Source organism: Geotrypetes seraphini, chromosome 9, assembly GCF_902459505.1.
Source record: "Geotrypetes seraphini chromosome 9, aGeoSer1.1, whole genome shotgun sequence".
Classification (NCBI taxonomy): Eukaryota; Metazoa; Chordata; class Amphibia; order Gymnophiona; family Dermophiidae; genus Geotrypetes; species Geotrypetes seraphini.
The window spans coordinates 28741531-28763619 of record NC_047092.1 but is presented as its reverse complement, the minus strand read 5'-3'; the positions used below and the strand labels follow the sequence as shown (position 1 = coordinate 28763619).

Genomic DNA, 22089 nt, shown 5'->3' with positions numbered 1-22089 from the left:
GTCTTTTCAGCATTTTCATAAAGTTCTGTAAATTTTGCTGTTGGTGAATATATCCTGGAAGGTTGTTCCATTCCCTGGGGCCAATACAGTGAAAGACACTGTTCCTGGAAGAGGAAAGCCTTAAGTCCCATACAGATGGAACAAACAGATCGCGATGCTCAATTGAGCAAAGCAGTCGAGCTGGCTCTGAACCAGGTGTTTGGGGGTCAACTTATGTAAGCACATGAAAAATTTACCAATAGCTTGTAATGTATCTTGTCCCTAACTTTCAGCCAATATAACCTTATTACATTATTATTACCTATTACCATTTGTATACCGCATTACCTTCCAGTTCTATGCGGTTTACAACTTAAAATAAGCTGGGATATTCTCAGGAATTACAATTCAAAATTGTTCAAATCGAATCATCTTTTATAAGAATTTATCGAACGTTTTCAAGAGCTTTCTGAAATGTTTATAGGATGCTGCACTAGCTATTAACTAGCTTAATTCTTTATCTCTGACAGCTGTCTGAAAAGAAAATAATCTATTAAAGTACCTTTTGTATCAGTGTTACTGTCTGACTGCAATCTCCTGCCTCATAAATTGCTTTTCTACCACATACCAGAGAGGGACAGAGAGGGAAAATGCTTGAGTACCTGATTGTAAAACCGCTTAGATAACCTTGATAGGCGGTATATAAAATCCTAATAAACTTGAAAAACTTGATACCATCCTGTTTTTAAAAGATCAGTCAGGGTTATCCAATCATTCTTAAAGCCGGGCCTTTGTGGCTGAGGCTTTTTCTGGAAAGGTCAACACAAAGTCAGTACATGGGGATTTTTGATATTTAAAGTGGCATGTATTGAACTGCTTACCTATGTATGCCTTTAAGGGCAGGGCTTTTATCAGATGGTATGCAACAACCTTCCAAGATGGCGGCCAGTTAAGTCATCAGTTATGCCGTCTCCCTTCCTTATTTTTTCTTTTGAATTTTTTTCCCTGCATCTTTTAGCATTTTAACTTAATTTTTTTCTGTTCTTTTTGTTTGTTTTTTGACCTGATTTGAATTTTCAGTCCTATAATTTATCCTTTTATCCAATTTATCTAATTCTCCTCGCATTGCCTCATATGACTGTTGGTCCTAACGGCTAATGGCCTTAACGACAGTGGTCATTCTTAATACCTTTTTGCACTGGAACATGGATGTTCGGATGGTTGTTCACCTGCTAGTAACGAGCAGGGGGACGGAGGTCAGTGAGGGGGAGACCGAGATTTGGCCTGCTGAGATGAGGGATGCTTGCGTCAAGGAAGGTGGCTTCCGGCATGCTGGTGAGGATTCACCGGTGGACAGATCGAGGTTTGACCCACTGAAAGGAGAGTGACACTTCATGTTGGAGGAGGTGACCTGTGGAGACATCCAAAGTGCTGGTGAGGATTGGCCGGCTGAATGATACACCGAGGACTGTGATTGCAGATGCGGCACACAGTGGGTGGGCTAGGCCTATAGATGGTGGCTGCTGGGTCCTCCTTCTAGTTTTGACCTGACTTTGTGGACATCAGCTTGAGTTGGGGGATGCTTGTCTTGGTCTGGTTTGGGACCTGGCTGTCATGTGGCTGTCTTCCGGATCCTTGTCTGCCTGTCGTGCTTTCCCAGCATTGAGTGGTCTCTTGTCTCCACTGGACTGGAGTATCTGACTGGACAGGATCTAATATCTGACTGGAATTTATCTTATTTGTTGGGGGGGGGGGGTTGTTTTTTTAAAATTTAATTTTTAAAAAATTTATAATTTATAAATAACTATTTATTTATTTTACTTTTTAAGGTAATCTTTGTTTTCATCCTCACTGATTACCGTACTTGTTAGAATATATGTATCTTGTCTCTTTCTCTATCTTTCCTATCTTCAATGGAGTTCCTTTCATTAATCAATTATTGCATTGTAAACCGCTTAGGTCAGTAAAATGCTGGAGCGGTATATCAAATTTTAATAAACATAAACATTATATTTCTCATTCAAAATCTCCCAGCTTGTCCTCCACCAGCTTCAAACCAGTAACGCTTAGATTCGGAGGCAGCCCCTTCCAGATAGAGCTATTCTGGGGCTGCATAGCTACTTGTACACCATATCTACTAAGAAGTTGCTGATCCATAGAATTGTTGTAGGCCATCCCATCTAGTGAAATTTGCTTAAGTAAAATCCAACACCAACATCAGAAATGTGCCTTCGTCCATAAAACATGCTGATTGTCTTTTTGCTTCTGGATTTTTAGCCTGTACAATTTTGCTACTGAGCACACTATGCAAATAAGATAAATAGAAAAATGATATATTGCGTTGTTTATCTTCATATTTGTTTGCAAAATGTTTAACTTGTGTGAATCTGTGACATTCACAAGTGTAAGTGCTAGCATTCTGCAATCTGAGAGCACAAGTGGCACATACATTCAGCCATTGACGTTATAGAAGGAGCAGAGAAATGTTTTTTTTAGCCAGTGAAGAAATGGGTTTTTTAGCCTAGGTATGTTGAGAAAAGTTAGAGCACTATTTCATCTGCAACATTTCTCAGTACTAGTACAGTCAATTATATTGGCACAATTAGACTACTGCAATTCGGTATAAGTGTGAATAAGAACAGTTTGCAGCAGCTTCAGCTTATACAAAATACTGCCACTAAATTAATCTTAGGGAAGAGAAAGTTTGACCACATATCTCCACTATTGATTCAGCTCCATTGGCTTCCAGTTGATTATAGAATACGGTTTAAATGTGCGTGTGTAGTGTTCAAACTTCTATATGGCATATACTCATCTTTGGTTCCATTGACTCGAGGGCTCCTTTTATCAAGCCTCGCTAGCAATTTAACGCATGTAATAGCGTGCGACATGCTAGCTGATACCACCTCCTCTTGAGCAGGTGGTAGTTTTTGGCCAGCGCAGGGGTTAACGCGTGATGAAAAGTTGCGTGGCTTGATAAAAGGAGCCCTGAATGTTAATCGACTGTCGAACTCAAGAAACTTACATAGGTATAAACTCTCTCTTTTCCTTCCTTTAAGGATGTAAAATCTGTCAGAAAATTGTGTCCATTCATTTCATTCAGATTAACTGAAATTTGGACTAATATTCCTTTCTCTATTAGAACAATATGCTCTTTGCAATTATTTTGCAAATCTATGAAGACATTATTCTTCCAACAATATTTGGACCTTCAGGCTAGGCTGTCAAAATGATCTTCACGTATTAATAGTTCTTTTGGTTCATAGACAAAACTGCCGAAGACAAAGGCGTGCGCCTACAACTGAGCGTAAGACGGAAGTGCGCGCCGAAGAAAAAGAGTGTTTTTAGGGACTCCGACGGGGGGTTTTGTTGGGGAACCCCCCCCCCACTTTATTTAATACAGATCGCGGCGGCGTTGGGGGGGGGGGTTTGGGGGTTGTAACTGCCCTCATTATACTGGAAACTTAAGTGTTTCCATTTTTTAGGAAAAAGTGAAGTTTTCAGTAAAATGTGGGGGGTTACAACCCCCCAAACCCACCCAACGCTCCCACAACACGGCGTGATCTGTATAAAGTAAAGTGGGGGATTCCCCCCTGTCAGAGCCCTTTAAAACAGTCATTTTCTTCGGCGCGCGTCTCCACGTTGCGCTGAGTTGTCTGCGCGCGCCTTTGTCCCGGCGCGCTTTTGACCTGACACCGTTCTTTTCCTAGATTGGTTATACTTTTTAATCTGAGCTCTTATTTTACTTTTCACGATTCCTTTATGTTAGAGCTATTTTGTTAACCGAGTCGAGCTCCTTTTAGGTGATGACCCGGTATACAAATCCAAGTTTTAGATTAGATTAGCAGTTTAATGGCTGCCATTGTTCAAAGGCTGCACTCAAAAGATTCATCAACAGACACTTAGGGTTCCTTTTACTAAGGTGCGCTAGGGTTTTACCGCGTGGGATAGTGCGCGCTAGACCTTAGCACCAGCCTTGAGCTAGCTCAAGTTTCAAATTTCTTTATTTTTGATATACCGTCTATCAAAATACATGTCTAGACGGTGTACATTTTAAAAGATTATAGGAAACAATTGAAATAGGTAAATTAAAACAATAATTTATCTAATATTAAAAAATACTGGACAAATTCAGATTAACATACATGAAACGAAAGGAAAGTAGGGGAGGGAGAGGTTGTTTGAAATACATCGAAGTAAAATGAATAGAAAAAAAGGCGGTAAGTGGGGAGTGGTAAAGACATTAGGAGGGGAATCACTTCAAAAGAATCAGGGAATTAAGAGGCGGAGGCTGATGCTAAAGAGAAAAAGCATCTTTAAAGAGGAAAGTTTTAAGTTTGGTTTTAAATTTTCCGAGTGAATTCTAGAAGCGTAGCACGTGGTAATTTCCTGTGTGCGCTAAAAACGCTAGCGCACCTTAGTAAATGCAGCCCTTGACTATTATACCAAGTCGTTTCCAGAGACCCAGAATAGAACCAACTGGTCAGAGTATCAACCTCTGCCCTGCACTTCAGAAAGCTCCTAAAATATAGGGTTATCAGATTTTGCATCTGGTAAAAGAGGATGTGTGGCCCCGCCCCATTCTGCCCCCGGGGTTCACCCCAGCCCCATGCAATCCTCATCTCTTCGGGCCGGGTCTGGAGTGAATCTGCGCATGCACAAATGCAACATGATGACATCACATGCATGTGTGCATGTATGTAACATCACCATGTCACACCCGTGCATGCGCAGATGCACTCCAGACTCGGCCTTGATCTTACCAGCTTTTCAAAAGCTGGACAAAGTGCCGGGTTTTGAAAAGCTGTCTGGATGCCTGGACTGTCCTCTGAAAAGCAGATATGTCTGGATAAATCCAGGATTCTTGTAACCCTACTAAATTCACACCTCTTCTCTAAATCCAGCAGTCCTTGCTAGGACATGTCTTCCGTTACTACCACTCCTTCCAGTGGCATAGTAAGGGAGGGCAGTCCGCCCCAGGCACCATCTTGGTGGGGGCGCTGGCACCTGTCCTCCTCTCCATCCCCCTGCTCCTTCCTACTCCTCCCCACCCCTTCATTTCCCCCCACTGTTATGTAAGCAGCAACTTCAACATGCTGCTCACGCCAGTGTCGGCTCTCCCTCTGATGTCACTTCCAGGTCTCTTGCTAGGAAGTGACATCAGAGGGAGAGCCGACGTCAACAGCAAGTTCATGATGCTGCTCATACCGGGAAAGTTAGAGGTACAGGGGAAGGGAAGGGGGGGCATGTGTGCGGCAGGGGGGCAGAGAAGAAGAGGGGGCAGGGAAGGGGCGCCACTGCCCCAGGCACTTCTAACTTTCACTATGCCAATCTATGTTGTAGCTCAATGACATTGGTCATCTCTATCACTTTGTAAATCTCTGCTTATTACCCCATTGTAAATTCCTTTGTTAACTGTTCTCTCAGGGTTGCCGCAGCTGGCATTGTGCTTGTTGCAGGTGTTTGGGTCTTGCTGCATTTTTGTTAACTACCTGCCAATTTATGCTATAGTTTGCTGACTTTAGTCAGCCTTACCTCTTTTGTAGACCACTTAGAGCCGAAAGGCTTTTGCGGCATATAAATAAAAAAAATTATGTTATGTTATTCATATAGAGGGGCATCATCAAAACATACGTCTAAGTCCCATTTGGGCATCTGACACTAGACGCCCAAAGTTGGCAGTAGGAAAATGCCCATTTTCAAAAAATACATCTAGAATATATATATATATATTTTTTTTAAGAAAACCATATATCTGAACATCCAGGCTATTGTTTGTCCAGACCACCAGGACATCTATCTTTATACCACATTTTCAACCAAAATTTAGTCTAATTCCCAAATGCCCAGAACAAGACTATTTGGACGTAGAAGGGGGCAATCTTGTAATGGGCTGAGCATCCAGACATGGCAACAAAACAGTGAGGCACCTTATAGGGCACTGCTGTGAACTTCACAAAAAGGGTACCAGATAGACATCTCACCAAAACTTCCTTATAGGTTATGTGAGCTTCCCCCACAAAAACCCACTATACCTACCTGTCTACAACCCCAATAGCCCTTATGCCTGCAGGTGGCACCTATATGGTTTTTAGACATGTTTAAGTTTTGATTATGAGCCCCTTACTGTATATGTGTTTATAAGAAATACACTGTAATGTAATATAATGCTTTTGAATATCCAACTACTATTTTGTTTCAGGTTCATTTCATTTGGGAGCTGAGCTATCTTCTATACTGTACATGAAACTGTAAAATGTTGTAAGGTTGGCAACCTTTATACTGTGCTGTGTATAGGGGTAGAGCTATAATTAACAACTTTTATTTCTTGGTGATCAACTTGTTCCTACGCCTATTAAACTGTCATAGAGAGTACACATAAGGGGATATGTTTTCAAAGACTTTAGTGGAATAAAACTAGCTAACTCAATTTGTGGCAGTGGCATAGTCATGGAGGGGGGGGTCTTGGGGACCTGGGGCACCCTATGGGCTCAGGTCCCCTCCACACGTGCAACTTCTGTTAAATAGCTGGTGGAGATGCTGATGTCCCATCAGCCAAAAAAAGATACAATGGCGCCAGAAAAGGTTCAAAGAAGAGCGACCAAGGTGATAAAGGGGATGGAACTCCTCTTGTATGAGGAAAGACTAAAAAGGTTAGGGCTCTTCAGCTTGGAAAAGAGATGGCTGAGGGGAGATATGATTGAAGTCTACAAAAGCCTGAGTGGAGTAGAACGGGTACAAGTGGATCGATGTTTCACTCCGTCAAAAATGACAAAGACTAGGGGACACTCGATGAAGTTACAGGGAAATACTTTTAAAACCAATAGGAGGAATAATTTTTTTCACTCAGAGAATAGTTAAGCTCTGGAACACGTTGCCAGAGGATGTAGTTAAAGCGGATAGCATAGCTGTTTTTAAGAAAGGTTTGGACAAGTTCTTGGAGGAAAAGTCCATAGTCTGCTATTGAGAAAGACATGGGGGAAGCCACTGCTTGTCCTAGATCGGTAGCATGGAATGTTGCTACTCCTTGGGTTTTGGCCAGGTGCTAGTGACCTGGATTGGCCACCGTGAGAACGGGCTCTGGGCTTGATGGACCATTGGTCTGACCCAGTAAGGCTATTCTTATGTTGTCAAGCTGTTCCCCTCTTCCTTGTGCTGCTGCAGTTCATAAGAAGTCAGCAATATGCCTCCAACCACCAATGACGGAAGTCCTCATGCATGCCCAGTTTATGCAAGAACTGAGCATGCTAGAGGAGTCCCAGTGTTGGTGGCTAAGAACCGCACCAATAACTTCTGTACTTCAGCAGTGCAAGGGCAAGTTTTGGCTGGTGGGGCTTCAGCATCCCTGCCAGGAAAACATGTGTTTAGAAAAGGTAAAATACACATGTTCATGATATCTGGATTGTTTCTTTTTTACTGTGACAAATTTATATGAGGTATAGAAATACGTGCATAATTTTTGGCAGCTAAAATGCCACACACCCACATACCAGGGGCATAGTTACTCTTCTGATTTGGGAGGAGCCCAGAGGTGGACTGGAGGGGGGGAGGCAATGCATTTCCTCTATCTCTTGCCATGCCAAAAATAATACCATATTCTGCATGCCAATAATTTTTCACCCCCCCCTTTTTACATTATCTTAATGTATGTAAATATATGCACATAATGTGTGCATGTACATTTATGTGCATAGGCACCTTTTATCTGAAAATTGCCTTGTTCGATGCAGGCATTCAAACTCTTTACCAAGGTGAGCAATGTTCCCTATAAGCAATTCAGGAATCCTCCAGCTGGTGCTTCAATACGGTGTTTTCAAGTGTTAGGGACAGGCAGGTCTTCCGGAATCTTGCAGAACTTGCCTGTCCCTTTCTACTGAAAATGTAATATTGACACAGCACCCCTACTGGCAGGAAGGTAAGTGGAGGACTCCCATACATTTTAAAGAGAACATTATTGGTGAGTCCCAGCTATCATAGAGCACATATACCAGAGTCTCTCAAACTTTTTTAGCTCCAGCACACCAAGGGCTCCTTTTACGAAGGCGCATTAGGGCCTTAATGCGCGGAATAGCAAACGCTAAAATGCCACGTGCACTAGCCGCTACCGCCTCCTCTTGAGCAGGCAGTAGTTTTTCAGCTAGCGCGTGCTAATCCGGTGCATGCGCTAAAAACGTTAGCACACCTTTGAAAAAGGAACCCTAAATGGAGCAAATGTTTTTCATGGCACATTATATAATTTAAATTATAAAATTGCATAGCCCAACCAAAAATTAAATTTGAGAGCTATTTAAAGTTCTTTAAGCTATGTATGGGTAATTGGAACAATAGTGAAACTAAAGTAGATAGATTAGAATTGCTAATCAATGCGATGGATGTGCTTGTTTTTGAGTGCTAATTAACTCAAAACACAGCTTGATAGTCGACAAGCAAACATGCATTTCATCATCCACCATCTGCAGTCATTCTCCTTTTTTCGATTTCATTTCTATCAGAGCTGAAAATCCAAGTTCACAAAGATAAGGTGATCCAAACAGTAAGAAAGCCTTGATTGTTTTGTTGCTCAAGTTAGGATAACTACTGCATAAAAATTAAAATTACTTGCTGTTAGTTTTCAAGGACCAATCATGTCAAAGAATGATGCATGTCTGGGTGCACACAGATGCTCATAACATTGACAGTGTGGTGCAGTGGTTAAAGCTACAGCCTCAGCATCCTGAGGTTGTGGGTTCAAACCCATGCTGCTCCTTGTGACCCTGGACAAGTCACTTAATCCTCCCATTACTCCAGGTACATTAGATACCAGGACAGACAGAGAAAAATAACAACTGTCCTTTTAAGGATAAAACCGAGCTAAAGCCAAGCTAAACTAAAGCACATTGTTACCTCTATGTTTTTCCCCTTAAATGTAACACTTTTTCTATAACAAATGTAGTTCTTCCCCACTACCCTATTGTGTGAAGTAAGTCCATATTTTTATTAATGATTTAATGTAGATTGTGTTGATATTCTGTATCCCTTGTTTTTATGTGTTTTTATGAAATTTTATATTGTAAGCCGCTTAGAAATCTGAATAAGCGGTTTGAAAAAATATTTTAATAAACTTGAAACTTGAAAAATGATTTAGTACCTGAATAAATTCATGTAAACTGTTCTAAGCTCCCTGGTGAGAACAGTATAGAAAACTGAATAAATTTTTTAAAAAAAGTAATAACAAAATTTTACTTATGAAGGGAATTTTTTAAAATAAAGTAAAATTCTGAATCTCTTCGGGGCACACACTGTGCCGTGGCACAGTTTGAGAGACTGACATATACCATATTAACATTCCCCCCCCTCCCTCCCCTATTTACAAAACCGTGCTAGCATTTTTAGCACTGGTCGTGGCGGTAACAGCTGCGACACTCATAGAAATCCTATGAGCATCAGAGCTGTTACCACCAATGCTAGAAACCACACGACGGTTTTGTAAAAGGGGGAATAATAAAGCTTATTCTAAGAAAGAGAAAAATACAGTACTATAAAAAGATGAATCTTGTTCAGCTTTTGCAATTATACTCAAAATTTAAAGGAATGCTTGTGCATATTTATATTTTACAGACCTAAACGGGAAGACCTTGAAAGTATCTTCATGCATCAGAACACCACACCTCAAGAAAAGATTATTACAATTGATTCTGATCCATAATACAATGTGGCTACTAGCTTTTATCTTTGCATCTACTGATGCACTAAAACCCGCACTGCCTCCAGTTTATCATAGAAAACCATTCATAGCTACTTGGAATGCACCTACAGACCTCTGTCTCATGAGATATAATATACTGCTCAATCTAAAAATGTTTCAAATGACTGGTAACCCCTTGGCCAATGCAAGAGGGCAGAACGTTACTATATTTTACTTCAATAGGCTGGGATATTATCCATGGTACACATCACAGGAAATTCCTATCCATGGTGGCCTACCGCAGAATGCCAGTTTGCAAGACCATCTGGAAAAAGCCCATGAGGACATTAATTACTATATTCCTTCAGAGGACTTCAGTGGACCAGCAGTTATAGACTGGGAGTTCTGGAGACCCCAGTGGGTACGCAACTGGAATATAAAGGATGTCTACAGGAGGAAGTCAAGGTTACTTGTTTCCAAACTTCTGGGGAATATTTCATCTAATGACATTGAGAACTTAGCAAAACTGAAATTTGAAGCAAGCGCCAAAGCATTTATGAAGAAAACCATCCAGTTAGGGATTAATATCAGACCTAAGGGTCTCTGGGGCTACTACCTGTACCCAGATTGTCACAATTACAATTTTCATGACCAAAAGTACACTGGCTCCTGCCCAGAACAGGAGATATTGAGAAACAATGAACTCTCCTGGCTCTGGAACAGTAGCAAAGCTCTATATCCCTCAATTAGTGTTCACAAATTTATTGGCAACAGTAACAAGATATTATGGTTCTCTAGGTTTCGAGTCAATGAGTCCATAAGGATTGCTTCTATGACCTCCCATGATTATTCTTTACCTGTATTTGTCTACACTAGGCTTAGCTATAAGGATGATCCTTTATTATTTCTTTCTGAGGTAATTATTTACTATAGCTTTTTTTCTGTGCAATTTAAGCTTTAAAAGATCACACTAGTTTTCCATTAGAGAGGCAGTAGCTGCATCCTCTTTACACACACGCACAGCAGGAGTTCTCAACCTAGACCTCAGGAGGTACCTAGCCAGTCAGGTTTTCAGGACACCCACAATGAGTAGGCATGAGATAGATCTGCATACAATGGAGGTACTGCATGCAATTTATCTCATGCATAATCATTGTCGAAATCCTGAAAACTTGACCAGTTGGATGTGTCCAAAGGACTGAGTTGAGAATCCCAGATATATACTTGGGATCTGGGACCTGGGTTGGCCACTGTTGGAAACAGGATACTGGGTTTGATGGACCTTCAATCTGTCCCAAAATGGCAATTCTTATGTTCTTATGTGAGCCAAGTATAGGACAATCATGCCTTTGTGACATCACTGATGAATTTGACTCTTAGGCATTGGTGGAATGAGGCTTTATGACATCACAGTCTCAGCTCTGGAATGTTGCTACTATTTGGGTTCTGCCAGGTACTTGGGATGTCCACTGTTGGAAACAGGATACTGGGCTTGATGGTCTTTTGGTCTGCCCAGTATAGCAATCCTTAAGTTCTTATAACGATGAAAGAAAGAGTGGTATAATAATAACTTTTAAATATCTGACTGGCATTTAAACAAACCCATTATTCCCAAGTATAAAACTCCATTGGGTAAACCCCCTTCTAAAATTTATTTTAACATTTTTTAGCTTTGTAATCCGTCCAGGTGTACGTCGATGGTCAGTATATTAAAATTGAATTAAACCTGAAACTTGAAACTTAAAGTTCAATAAACTTCAGAAAGTGAAGTGCAGTTGAGCAGGGACTGTTTCTTATGTGTATGTGTACAGTACTGCATACATACCATAATAAAAATATGAGGGGATGCTGAAAAGTTCTCAGCCCAACCAAGAAGGGAATGATGTGGAGCCATGACACAAGTTATTCCTCATATTCACCCCTAAGTTCAACACACCTGGCACATCATGTCTGAGGTTTCTGTAACTCTTTCAAACAATACTCTGATATCTGGTCACTGAAATACTGCTCCACTGCTATAATCACTTCCAATTTGCTCAAAAAATGTCACCCTTTCAAACTCTTTTTAAGGTTTGGAAACAGAAAATAGTCAAATGGAGCAAGATCTGATGAGTAGAGTGAATGTTCTATGCCAGGGGTGTCCAGCCTTTTGGCTTCCCTGGGCCACATTGGCCCCCCAAAATTTTCTGGGGCTGCACAAACGCTGCAGCAAGACAGAGGAGGGAGCCAGCAAGACGGTAAACACCTGGGGAAGCAGAGGAAAACACTGCATCGCCCTCAACCGGGGCCACACAAAATACTTCATGGGGCCGCAGGTTGGACACCCCTGGTCTATGCCATCCTAGACTTTCACCACTATTGCCTTCTCCATCTCCCCTACATCCTCCTTTGGTCTCCTAATTAGTTTAGTTTATTTAAAATTTGTTTTACCGCTTATCATACTTCTAAGCAGTGCATAAAATAGTAAAAAAAAAAAAGGATTTACAAACTAATAATACAAATCTATGTTGACAAGACATTACAAATGTATGGGAAACAGGGGGATAAGGGGGGAAATCTATAGAATATATAGGATAGTAAGACATTTAGGATAAGTACATGGGGGAGGGGAGTAGAAAGTTGTGCGGGGACAGAAATCTCGCCTGTCCCTTTCGTATCCCTTCCGTCCCCGCCCATCCCCGCCAGAATCCCCTTTGTCCCTGCCTATCCCCGCACTGTATGTATTGCCTTTGTTGTGAGCCACCTAGAACCCTTCCAGTATGGCGGCATATAAAAATAAAAATAAAATTATTATTATTGTTATTATTCTGTCCCTGCCCATCCTCCCATAAAAGTTACCTGTCCCCATAAAAAGCAGCAATTACTTCTGACAGTTTTGATTTTTTTTTTTTTAAAGTCTTAGTTTATTTAAACCAACAATAAAATACAATATAAACAAATAACAGTGAACAGAAATAAGAGATGCATACATCACCGGAAAGAATTAGAATAAACATTAGGTCATGTGACTGTAGGGTCGACCATTTCTTGTTAAAAGAAATAAAAGAGTTGGATTTTTTGGCAATAGAATGCTCATATCTGTAGAGAAAACAAATCTGGTTCCACCATCTGGCATAGGTAACTTCTGAGAGGTCTTTCTAAGATCCACAAATGATTTTTAATGCAGCAATGAGTAAAGAATCGAACAAGACAGCATCAAATTCATTTAAAGCAGAATTGAGAGAGGCACTTTTCAGGACAACGTTTGCATAAGAAAAATGTGCCAAAACTGAACTGGAAACCTTCAAACTCAGCAAGTACTTCATTTTGTACTAAACACAATTGGTGGTATAACCATGAGAGGGGGCTGGGCCTCCCATTTTGAGCTTAGCCCCCCTCAAAATGAACTCGAACATCTCTCTTGCTGTATCTGGTGAGACATTTTGGTTTTCCATCATCTTGGTCCCAGGTTCTGCTTTTGTCTATCTTCTACTAATTCTCTTTGCAGGCCTCAGGAACCCCGGTTCCATCCCCACAGAAGTCCCATGAGCCTGGGGGAATCCCAGTGGGAGTCCCGTAGACCTGGGGGAATCCCCGCGGGAGTCCCGTAGACCTGGAGGGGATCCCCACGGGAGTCCTGTAGACCTGGAGGGACCCGCAGGATTCCTGCAATCCCCGTTCCTGTGCAGACCTCTAGAGGGGAGATCTTGTCTGAGCTGGGCCCGGAAGGTAAAGTTTTAGATTTCAAAAGCATCAGTGAATAGGAAGGTATTCAGTTCTGATTTGAAGTGGTTTAATTGGTTTTCTTCTTTTATATGGGTTGGAATAGAATTCCAGAGTGACGGGAGCTGTTACTGAAAAAAACAGAGGATCGGGTTGTATTGTAATTTATGTGGTGATCAAAGTGATTTGAATGGAGCAATTGTACCACCTCACATGAGCTGTCACCAACTTACAATTTTAAAAGTATAGTAGTGCACTTCTCATTCAGCAATAATAACTAGGTGATGCTCTGGTTAGCAAAATTAATTGTGTGGAAATGTTTTGCTGCTGCCAAGTCTTTGCATGAAATTAAAATAGTGGCATTGAATTGTCATAAGCTACACTGTACCTTCACTAATCTCAATTATCTTGTGTTCACCATAGCAAGACCTTGTAAGCACAATAGGAGAAAGTGCAGCACTGGGAGCTGCAGGTTTTGTGATTTGGGGAGACATGAACCTGACTTCATCTAAGGTAAGTCAGCGCTGCAGCATGGAGAAATTAGATCTTACCTGCTCATTTTCTGTACTTTGATTCCACCACACCAGTTCGGAGATTCTGGTTCTGGACTGGTTCGGTGAGGACACTGAGAAAAATTATTTTTTCCTAGTTCCTTCCTGGCCATATACAGACAGTATTTTGTAAAAGAGAAATATGGAGAGTATTAAATTTGATGGCTGGAAAAAGGAAAAAACCAACCCCAAACTACAAGATGCCTCAAAGAAGACATGGTGCAAACACAAATATTCAGCAATGTTTTTCCGAGCGGACTTCTATGGTCTATTGCCTAGAAATAATAAAGAAAAAACAATTTAACCATGAACATAGGGGCTCATAATAATAATAATAAAAAAAGTCTAAAAAGTGGCCTAAATGGATACTTGGACGATCAAAAAGCCTGATCATCCAAGTACCCATAATCAAAGCTGGTTTTAGACGTATCTAAAACCAGCTTAGGCCTTTCCCCTGCCTCTAAACACACAGAGAGAAAAGAGGCATTTTTAGAGGCGGGGAAATGGCGAGGGTGGACAGGAGGTGGGCCGACCTAGACCTAGGCGTACAATAGGTATAACCAAAGATTTTGACAGGTTGCCTAGTCGGCACTTATATGTTTTGACTTAGACCAAGTCAAAACAGGTATAAGTGCCAAAAAAGGGGCCACCGAGCTGATCATCATCTCTCCTGCCGCAATGATGATCGCCCACCCCCCCTATGAACTGCGGCACTTCGGGGTGAGCATCGGGGTGGGACCTGAGCCAACCGTAATAGGTCCAGTAGGCTTAGGTCCCGCCTTAGGCCCAACCCGGCTTCCTCCTGCCCCAATGTCAGTGGGGGGGAGGGGTCGCGGTTCGCCAGGGCAGGAGGGCTTGGGCTCCCTCCTGCCCTGATCGTGTCGGGGGGCTCAGGGGAGCCGTGGGGCAGGAGGGCTTGGGCGCCCTCCTGCCTGGATCGTTGTAGGGGGGGATTCTGTAACCGGTGTTGTTTTTGACAGACACTGGTTACAGAATCCAGCTTTTAGGCATGAATGAGATACAGCCATATATAGTAACATAGTAAATGACAGCAGATAAAGACGTGAACCATTCATCCAGTCAGTCCTATTATTACATGCGTTACAGTTTCATGATTAAATTAAAATGTCTTTTTTTTTTTTTTTTGTTATTTCTGGGCCATGACCTTAGAAGTCCACCCGGTACTGTTCTTAGGTTCCAACTACTGGAGATGCCATCAAAGTTCACTCCAGCCTATCCAAACCATCTCATTTGCAGGATTCAGATTGTGAAAGTCTGCCTGTTCATATTCTAATTAGAGATCCTCTGTGTTCATCCCACACTTTTTTGAATTCCGTCACTCTTTTCCTCTCCAATACCTCCCTCGGGAGGGCATGCCAGGCATCCACCACCCTCCGTGAAAAAGAATTTTCTATCATTACTCTTAAGTCTACCACCCCTCAACCTCAATTTATGTTCTCTAGTATTACCAATTTCCCTTCTCTGGAAAAGATTTGGTTCTATATTAATACCTTAAAAATATTTAAATGTCTGTATCATATCACCTATGTCCCTTCTCTCCTCCAGAGTATAAATGTTAAGGTCTTCTAGTCTCTTCTCGTACTTCTTTTGGCACAAAGCCCTTACCATTTTTGTCACTTTCCTCTACACCACTTCAAGTCTTCTTATATTCTTGTCCAGATACAGTCTACAAAACTGAACACAATACTCCAAGTGGGGCCTCACCAATGGCCAGGGGAATCAACACCACCTTTCTTCTGTTGGTTATGCCTTGCTCTATACCAGTGTTCTTCAACCTTTTTACACCGATGGACCGGTGGAAATAAAAGAATTATTTTGTGGACTGGCATCGGTCTGTGGATCGGTAGTTGCAGAACACCGGGCCAAGTTGTGGGCTAGACCCCGCCCCCATAATAGTACTAATTGTAACAGTTTTTTCCATTCATTTTTCATATATACATACACAATATAATTTTATTAACACATAATGGTTAACTACAAAATTAAACTACATAAAGCTATATTCCTAAATTTGCCATTGGTGATTATATTTGTTTTTTGCATAAAAAAAAATTGTTTGGTCATAAACTATACAAAGCACACTGTATGCTTCTCAATATTCATTCCTACCAGAAAACAGATAATCCCATGCAAATATGGGACTAAACACTAAGGGGTCCTTTTATCAAGCTGTGGTAGGGGTTTAACGTGCGTAATACCGTGCATTAAACCACCTGATGTGCTAGCCGCTAACGCCTGCATTGAGCAGGCGTTAGTTTTTCAGCCGACCGCAGGGGTTAACACGTGATGAAATGTCCGACGTGCTAACCCTGCTAGCGCGGCTTGATAAAAGGACCCCTAAAAGTACTAATATATACAAACAAAACCCTAAGATGCAAGACTCTGCATGCAGTACAACCCCAGAGAAAAAGAAACAATTGCATTTCTTCCTGAACAGTGCAAAATACAGGCAGCAGATGCACGTGCCGGCCATGTGGACCGGCACTGGAAGAACACTGCTCTATACAACCTAGCATCCTTCTGATTAAAGCTACCACCTTGTCACACTGTTATGTCACCTTCAGATCTACAGACACTACCACCCAAGGTTCCTCTCCCCTTCTGTGCATATCAGCCTCTCATCTCCCAGCGTATACATCTCCCTCAGATTTCTACGCCCCATATGCATCGCTCTGCACTTCTTTGTGCTGAATTTTAGTTGCCAAACATTAGACCATTCTTCCAAGTTTTGCAGGTTCTTTTTCATGTTTTCCACTCCCTCCGGGGTATCCACTTTGGTACAAATTAGAGAATGACAAGGTGGCAAAATTCATCACTGTTCCCGTCCCCGTGGATAACTGCGGGAAATAATCCCATGTCATTTTCTAGTGTCTATTTCAACCTCAGTCCTTCTACACCAGCATTCTTCAAAGCAAAGCTTGTGGGTCAGAGGTTGTGGCCATTCATACTCTGATTCTTATGTGAGCCAAGGATAATGAAGCTATTGTGACATCACTGATGAGGTTGGCTCTTAGGCATTGGTGGAATGAGGCATTATGACATCACAATATCTGCTCTGGATACCAGAGACTGTCATTCTCTAGTGTCTATCTCAACCTCAGTCCTTCAGTCCTTCTACACCAGCATTCTTCAAAGCAAAGCTTGCGGGTCAGTGGTTGTGGCCATTCATACTCTGATTCTTATGTGAGCCAAGGATAATGAAGCCATTGTGATATCACTGATGAGGTTAGCTCTTAGACATTGGTGGAATGAGGCATTATAACATCACAATATCTGCTCTGGATACCAGAGGCTGTCATTCTGTAGTGTCTATCTCAACCTCAGTCCTTCTACACCAGCATTCTTCAAAGCAAAGCTTGCGGGTCAGTGGTTGTGCCCAATTATACTCTGATTCTTCCCTCTCTCCTTAAAGAATGACATGAAGATGGTTTACCGCGGTTATCCGCGGGGACGGGAACGGTGATGAATTTTGTCACCGTGTCATTCTCTAGTACAAATCTTGGTATCATCTGCAAAAGGCAAACCTTACCAGCTACAATTGATTCAGAATGCTGCCTACAGAGCAAGAAACTATTAATGTGTTATAAAGAACACACGCAATAGCTGCTTAGGGTTAGCAGATGTCCAGATTTCCACAGACATGTCCTCAGTCGGATTGTTAGATCGATGGATTATAAGTCAAATAAATGAATAATAAAAATGTAAGAGAAGGAAGCCTCTTGGATGGTAAGAGGAGAAAGTGAGACCCTTTTCTTATCCATATTTGTAGTGCGATAATGATAAAGTATTTGGGGGGTCCTTTTACTAAGGCGCACTAAAGATTAACATGCGCTAAATGCTAAAGTGCCCATTATATTCTACTAGTCTTTAAACTCATTACATTAATGGGTGCTAGAATATATGTCTGTCTGTCTTTCTGTCTCTCTCCCTCCCGCTGTCTTTCTGTCTCTCTCACTGGCCTCTTTGTCTGTCTGTATTTCTGTCTCTCTCCCTGCCCCTGTGTCTTTCTCCCTCCCACCGTCTGTCTTGCTCCTTCCCTCCCTCCCACTGTCTGTCTTTCTTTCTATCTGTCTCTCTCCCTGCCCCTATGCAGCAGCATTTCCCTCCCCCCTTCCCTGTGCATCAGCCGCAACAGTATTTCCTCCCCCTCCATTTTCCCGTGCAGCAGCATTTCCCTCCCCCATCCCACTTCCCTGTGCAGCAGAATTTCCCTCCCTCCCACTTCCCTGTGCAGCAGCCGCAGCAGCATTCCCTCCCCCTCCATTTCCCTGTGCAACAGCATTTCCCTTCCCCCACCCCACTTCCCTGTGAAGCAGCAGCAGCATTTCCCTCCCCCTCCACTTTTCTGTGCAGCAGCAGCAGCAGTATTTCCCTCCCCTTCTATGTCCCTGTGCAGCAGCAGCAGCAGCATTCCCCCTCCCCTGTTCCTTTCCCTTCCCAGCAGCACGCAGCTAAAATGGCTCCCTTATTTCCTTGCTGGAGTTATTAAGTTTAAAGCTACCGCGGCGGCTCCTCTCACGATCCCTGCCTGCGTCGGAAGCCTTCTCTGATGCAGGTGCAGCTCATGAGAGGAGCCACGGCGGCGGCTTTGAACTTAAAAATAACTTTGGCCAGGGAATGTAAGGGAGCCAGCCAGACCGCAGAACATTACCTTGGGGTCCGCAAGTGTGGGGCTGTTGTATTTCCTCCCAAGCTAATAGAACCCTAAGCGTGCATGTGCACTGCTACCTGCCACGGACTCACAGATCACACAGGTAGGAGTGCGCATTTTTTTGTTGTTGTTAAGTTTGTTTAATTTTGTAATTTTTTGGGGGGGTTGGAGGGAGTCTTTGTTTCTAAATTTTAAAGTTTTCTCCTATGGTATTGATCTTATTGCATTTTTTTCTCTTTTTTTTTTTTTTACATATTTCGGGTATGTAAGTTATTATTTTTCGTATGTACTATAGTTAGATTGTGAGCCCGTCTGGGACAGAGAGGGAAGTTCAAAGTACCTAATTAGATCTTTGTTTAAATCGTTTTGTAAACCACTTCGAATCCTTTGCGACATTTAGAGGTATATAAGACACCACATTAAAATTAAGGAGTCCTTTTCCTAAGGCGCGCTAACCGATTTAGCGCATGCTAAATGCTAAGGCGCCCATAGAATATAATGGGTGCCTTAGCATTTAGCGTGTGCTAATCTTTAGCACGCGCTAAATCAATTAGCGTATGCTAAATCGTTTAGCGCGCCTTAATAAAAGGATCCCTAAATTAATTAAATGAAATAGGACCCTGCTCTAGAGCTGTTGGTTAATATGTTTGGCTATGTTTGTTGTATTGCTATGAGTTTGCTATATTTTATTGTGTATGTGTTGTTATTTTCTGCTCTGGACAAGGGTGGGCTACAAATAATAAATGATAACTATATCATACCAATATATAACATTTATGTAACTATTGCTCAGTGCTGATATTGGCCTTAGATCAACAGTTACCGGACAGACTATATAATACTATTACTCTTTAATTCACAGGAGAGCTGTATGAAGGTGAATCGGTTCCTTACTTCTAACTTGGGCATTTACATCACCAATATAACCAAAGCCACAGAGATATGCAGCAGACATCTCTGTCAGAACAATGGCAGATGTTTAAGAAAAAAATGGAACGCTCTAGATTACCTACATTTGAACCCTGAAAGCTACACAATAGAACCTTCAGAAGATCAAGAATTCACCGTGAAAGGTGAAGCTTCATATTCAGATCTGGAATTCTTGGCAAAAAAATTTAGCTGTCATTGTTATAAGGGGTATGAAGGGAAGGACTGCAGAAAACTTAAAAATTGCTTTAAACAGAGAATTGGTTCTGTAATTTCATCGCCGTTCATAAAAGGAATGCTAATTATGCTTTATATTGACCTCAATATCTAAACATTTAATACTAAGATACATATTCTTAGGGTGCAAATGACCCGTGAAACAAGGATAATAGCAAACAACCTATTATGTTAGAAATATATCGTAGTTAAGATATTGCAGCAGAAACCAACTAGTTCAGGGCTTTCCAATTTTGTCTGGGACTCCCAGACACAAGTCATGGTTTCAGGATATCCACAATGAATATGCAAGAGATAAATTTACATGCACTGAATACTCAGGATATGCAAATTTATCTCGTGCATATTCATGGTAAATATCCTGAAAAACCTGACTTATTATGGGATTTTCATGACAAGTTTAGAAAGCCCTGATCTAATTTCAGTGTGAAAAATGGCTTCTAGTGGCCAGCCCCAAGGAATGACATAGCAAAGGATAGGCCTGGCCTTCCCCTCCCCACTTTAGGTTATCCCCCCCAAAAAAAAAATTGCAGCACCATCTACTGGTATGGCTGGCTGGGGTCCCCAAGCCCCGCCAGTGGAAGAAGACCTCCACCAATAGTCTGGCAGTCAATGGCACTTTCCATGGGTTGATGCCTCTCTGCCATTCTCACACTCATGCTCAGTGTTCATACAAATGCAAAAATTGAACCTGTGTGTGGGGGGGAGGGGGCCTGGTGTGGCAATAGTCCATGGAAAGCACCACTGACTGCCAAGCCACCAATGGAGGACCTCTTCTGTTGGTGGAACTTGGGAATACCCAGAAGCTTAGGAATTTGGGGATCTCAGGGGAACATAAAAAGCAGAATATGGGTGGAGAACAGAGGTTTGGCCTCAGCAACCCCTCCCCCCTCATAATTCAAGGTCTGGCTAGATGACTGGCCCCAAGACTTGACATGAGAACTAGGCATGAGCGCTAGTGATTGGAGAAGACCTGTATTTCTTATTTCATCCCCCTTTGGGGCAGCCCTCTCTCTCTCTTTTTAACCCCTTCTGAATATTGAAAGATCCTCTTCCATATTCCATCTCCAAAACTGGAAACCCCATTCTGCAAGCTAGCCCAGACTCCATCAGCCACCATCATCCTCTAACAAGTGACCACCTACCATTCAAAGATACCAGCATATTTAAGGAATTACAAGATCTTCCTGCTGTCCCAGCCACTAAACTCCAAATTATACCCCTAGTAGTGTGTAAGCAGACATACTGCTAGTTGGCATCATTCATAGTTCAATGAACAGTTCTTCCTGCCACTTGAAGAATGCTGGGAAGTCTGGAATAGTAGATGGCCACTCCCATGGAGTGGTGGGTAAGAATATCTGGGCTAGCCTGTAGAGGGTAGGTGAAGGTTTCCCTAAAAGGTAGGTATTTCATCCTTTGGAAGGGAAGAAGGGAGGGGTGCCCTTTATTTCACATTGGGAGATTAGGTGAAGGGTTGCCTTAGAGTGGATTCCTTTTGACACTAGAATAGGGGAGATATTTGATGGGAATGGGGAAGACATTTCAGAGCTGGGCTTCAGTGAGCTGGACAGAAATGAGAATATCAATGTTCATGCTAATGGAAAAAGAGTGTCAACATTTTAGAATCAGTGCACTAAAAATTGGTGTAGTGGTATGAAGAAATGCATTCTATCAGAAATTGAGAGTATAAGGGCTAAGGCTCATATGGGTCTGTACCACATTTTGCATGAACAGACAAAGCTTCATTCTAATTTTGTTCTTCCAAAACTTGTCTGTAAACATGCCAAAAAAGATGGATTGGTTCCCATCTCAATAAGGCACCTGTAGCATCTAAAGATCGCAGTGGATGTTCTACTTTTTGATTGTGTGATGGGCAATCAAGGATGAGGAAGGGAAAATGACTACTGTGTGCAAAGGCATTTCATATAGAAAGGAAATGTATTGTGACAAATTTGAGAACTTGAGACCCTCCCTCTATCACAGTGGTTCCCAACCCTGTCCTGGAGGACCACCAGACCAATCAGGTTTTCAGGCTATCCCTAATGAATATGCATGAGAGAGATTTGCATATAATGGAAGTGACAGGCATGCATATCTGCTCCATGTATATTCACTAGGGCTAGCCTGAAAACCCGATTGGCCTGGTGGTCCTCCAGGACAGGGTTGGGAACCACTGCTCTATCACACAGAGGAAGAATGAAATGTATTATTTGTTAAAATTTGAAAAACTAGATGTTAAAAGAGCTAGCCCTGAAGTATGGGGATTATTTCAAAATACTTGGTTGCCAGTGTGGGAAGGGCTCTCCCACAAGGCGTGTTACCGTGTAGTGTCTTGTTAAACATCTGAACTATGGGGA

At 42.0% G+C, this 22089-nt stretch overlaps 1 protein-coding gene across 2 annotated transcripts in view; it reads left to right on the top strand.

Annotated features, from left to right (window-relative positions):
• The window catches only part of LOC117366966 (hyaluronidase-4-like), a 31918-nt gene extending 11677 nt beyond the window's left edge, over positions 1–20241 (top strand). For both annotated transcript variants that reach the window (XM_033959072.1, XM_033959071.1), the window contains exons 2-4: positions 9577–10559; positions 13769–13858; positions 19431–20241. In XM_033959072.1, the coding sequence (XP_033814963.1) occupies positions 9669–10559; positions 13769–13858; positions 19431–19826 (1377 nt within the window). In that variant the 5' untranslated portion in view covers positions 9577–9668 and the 3' untranslated portion in view covers positions 19827–20241. The remainder of the gene's footprint in view (positions 1–9576; positions 10560–13768; positions 13859–19430) is intronic.
• Positions 20242–22089: the final 1848 nt, after the last annotated feature.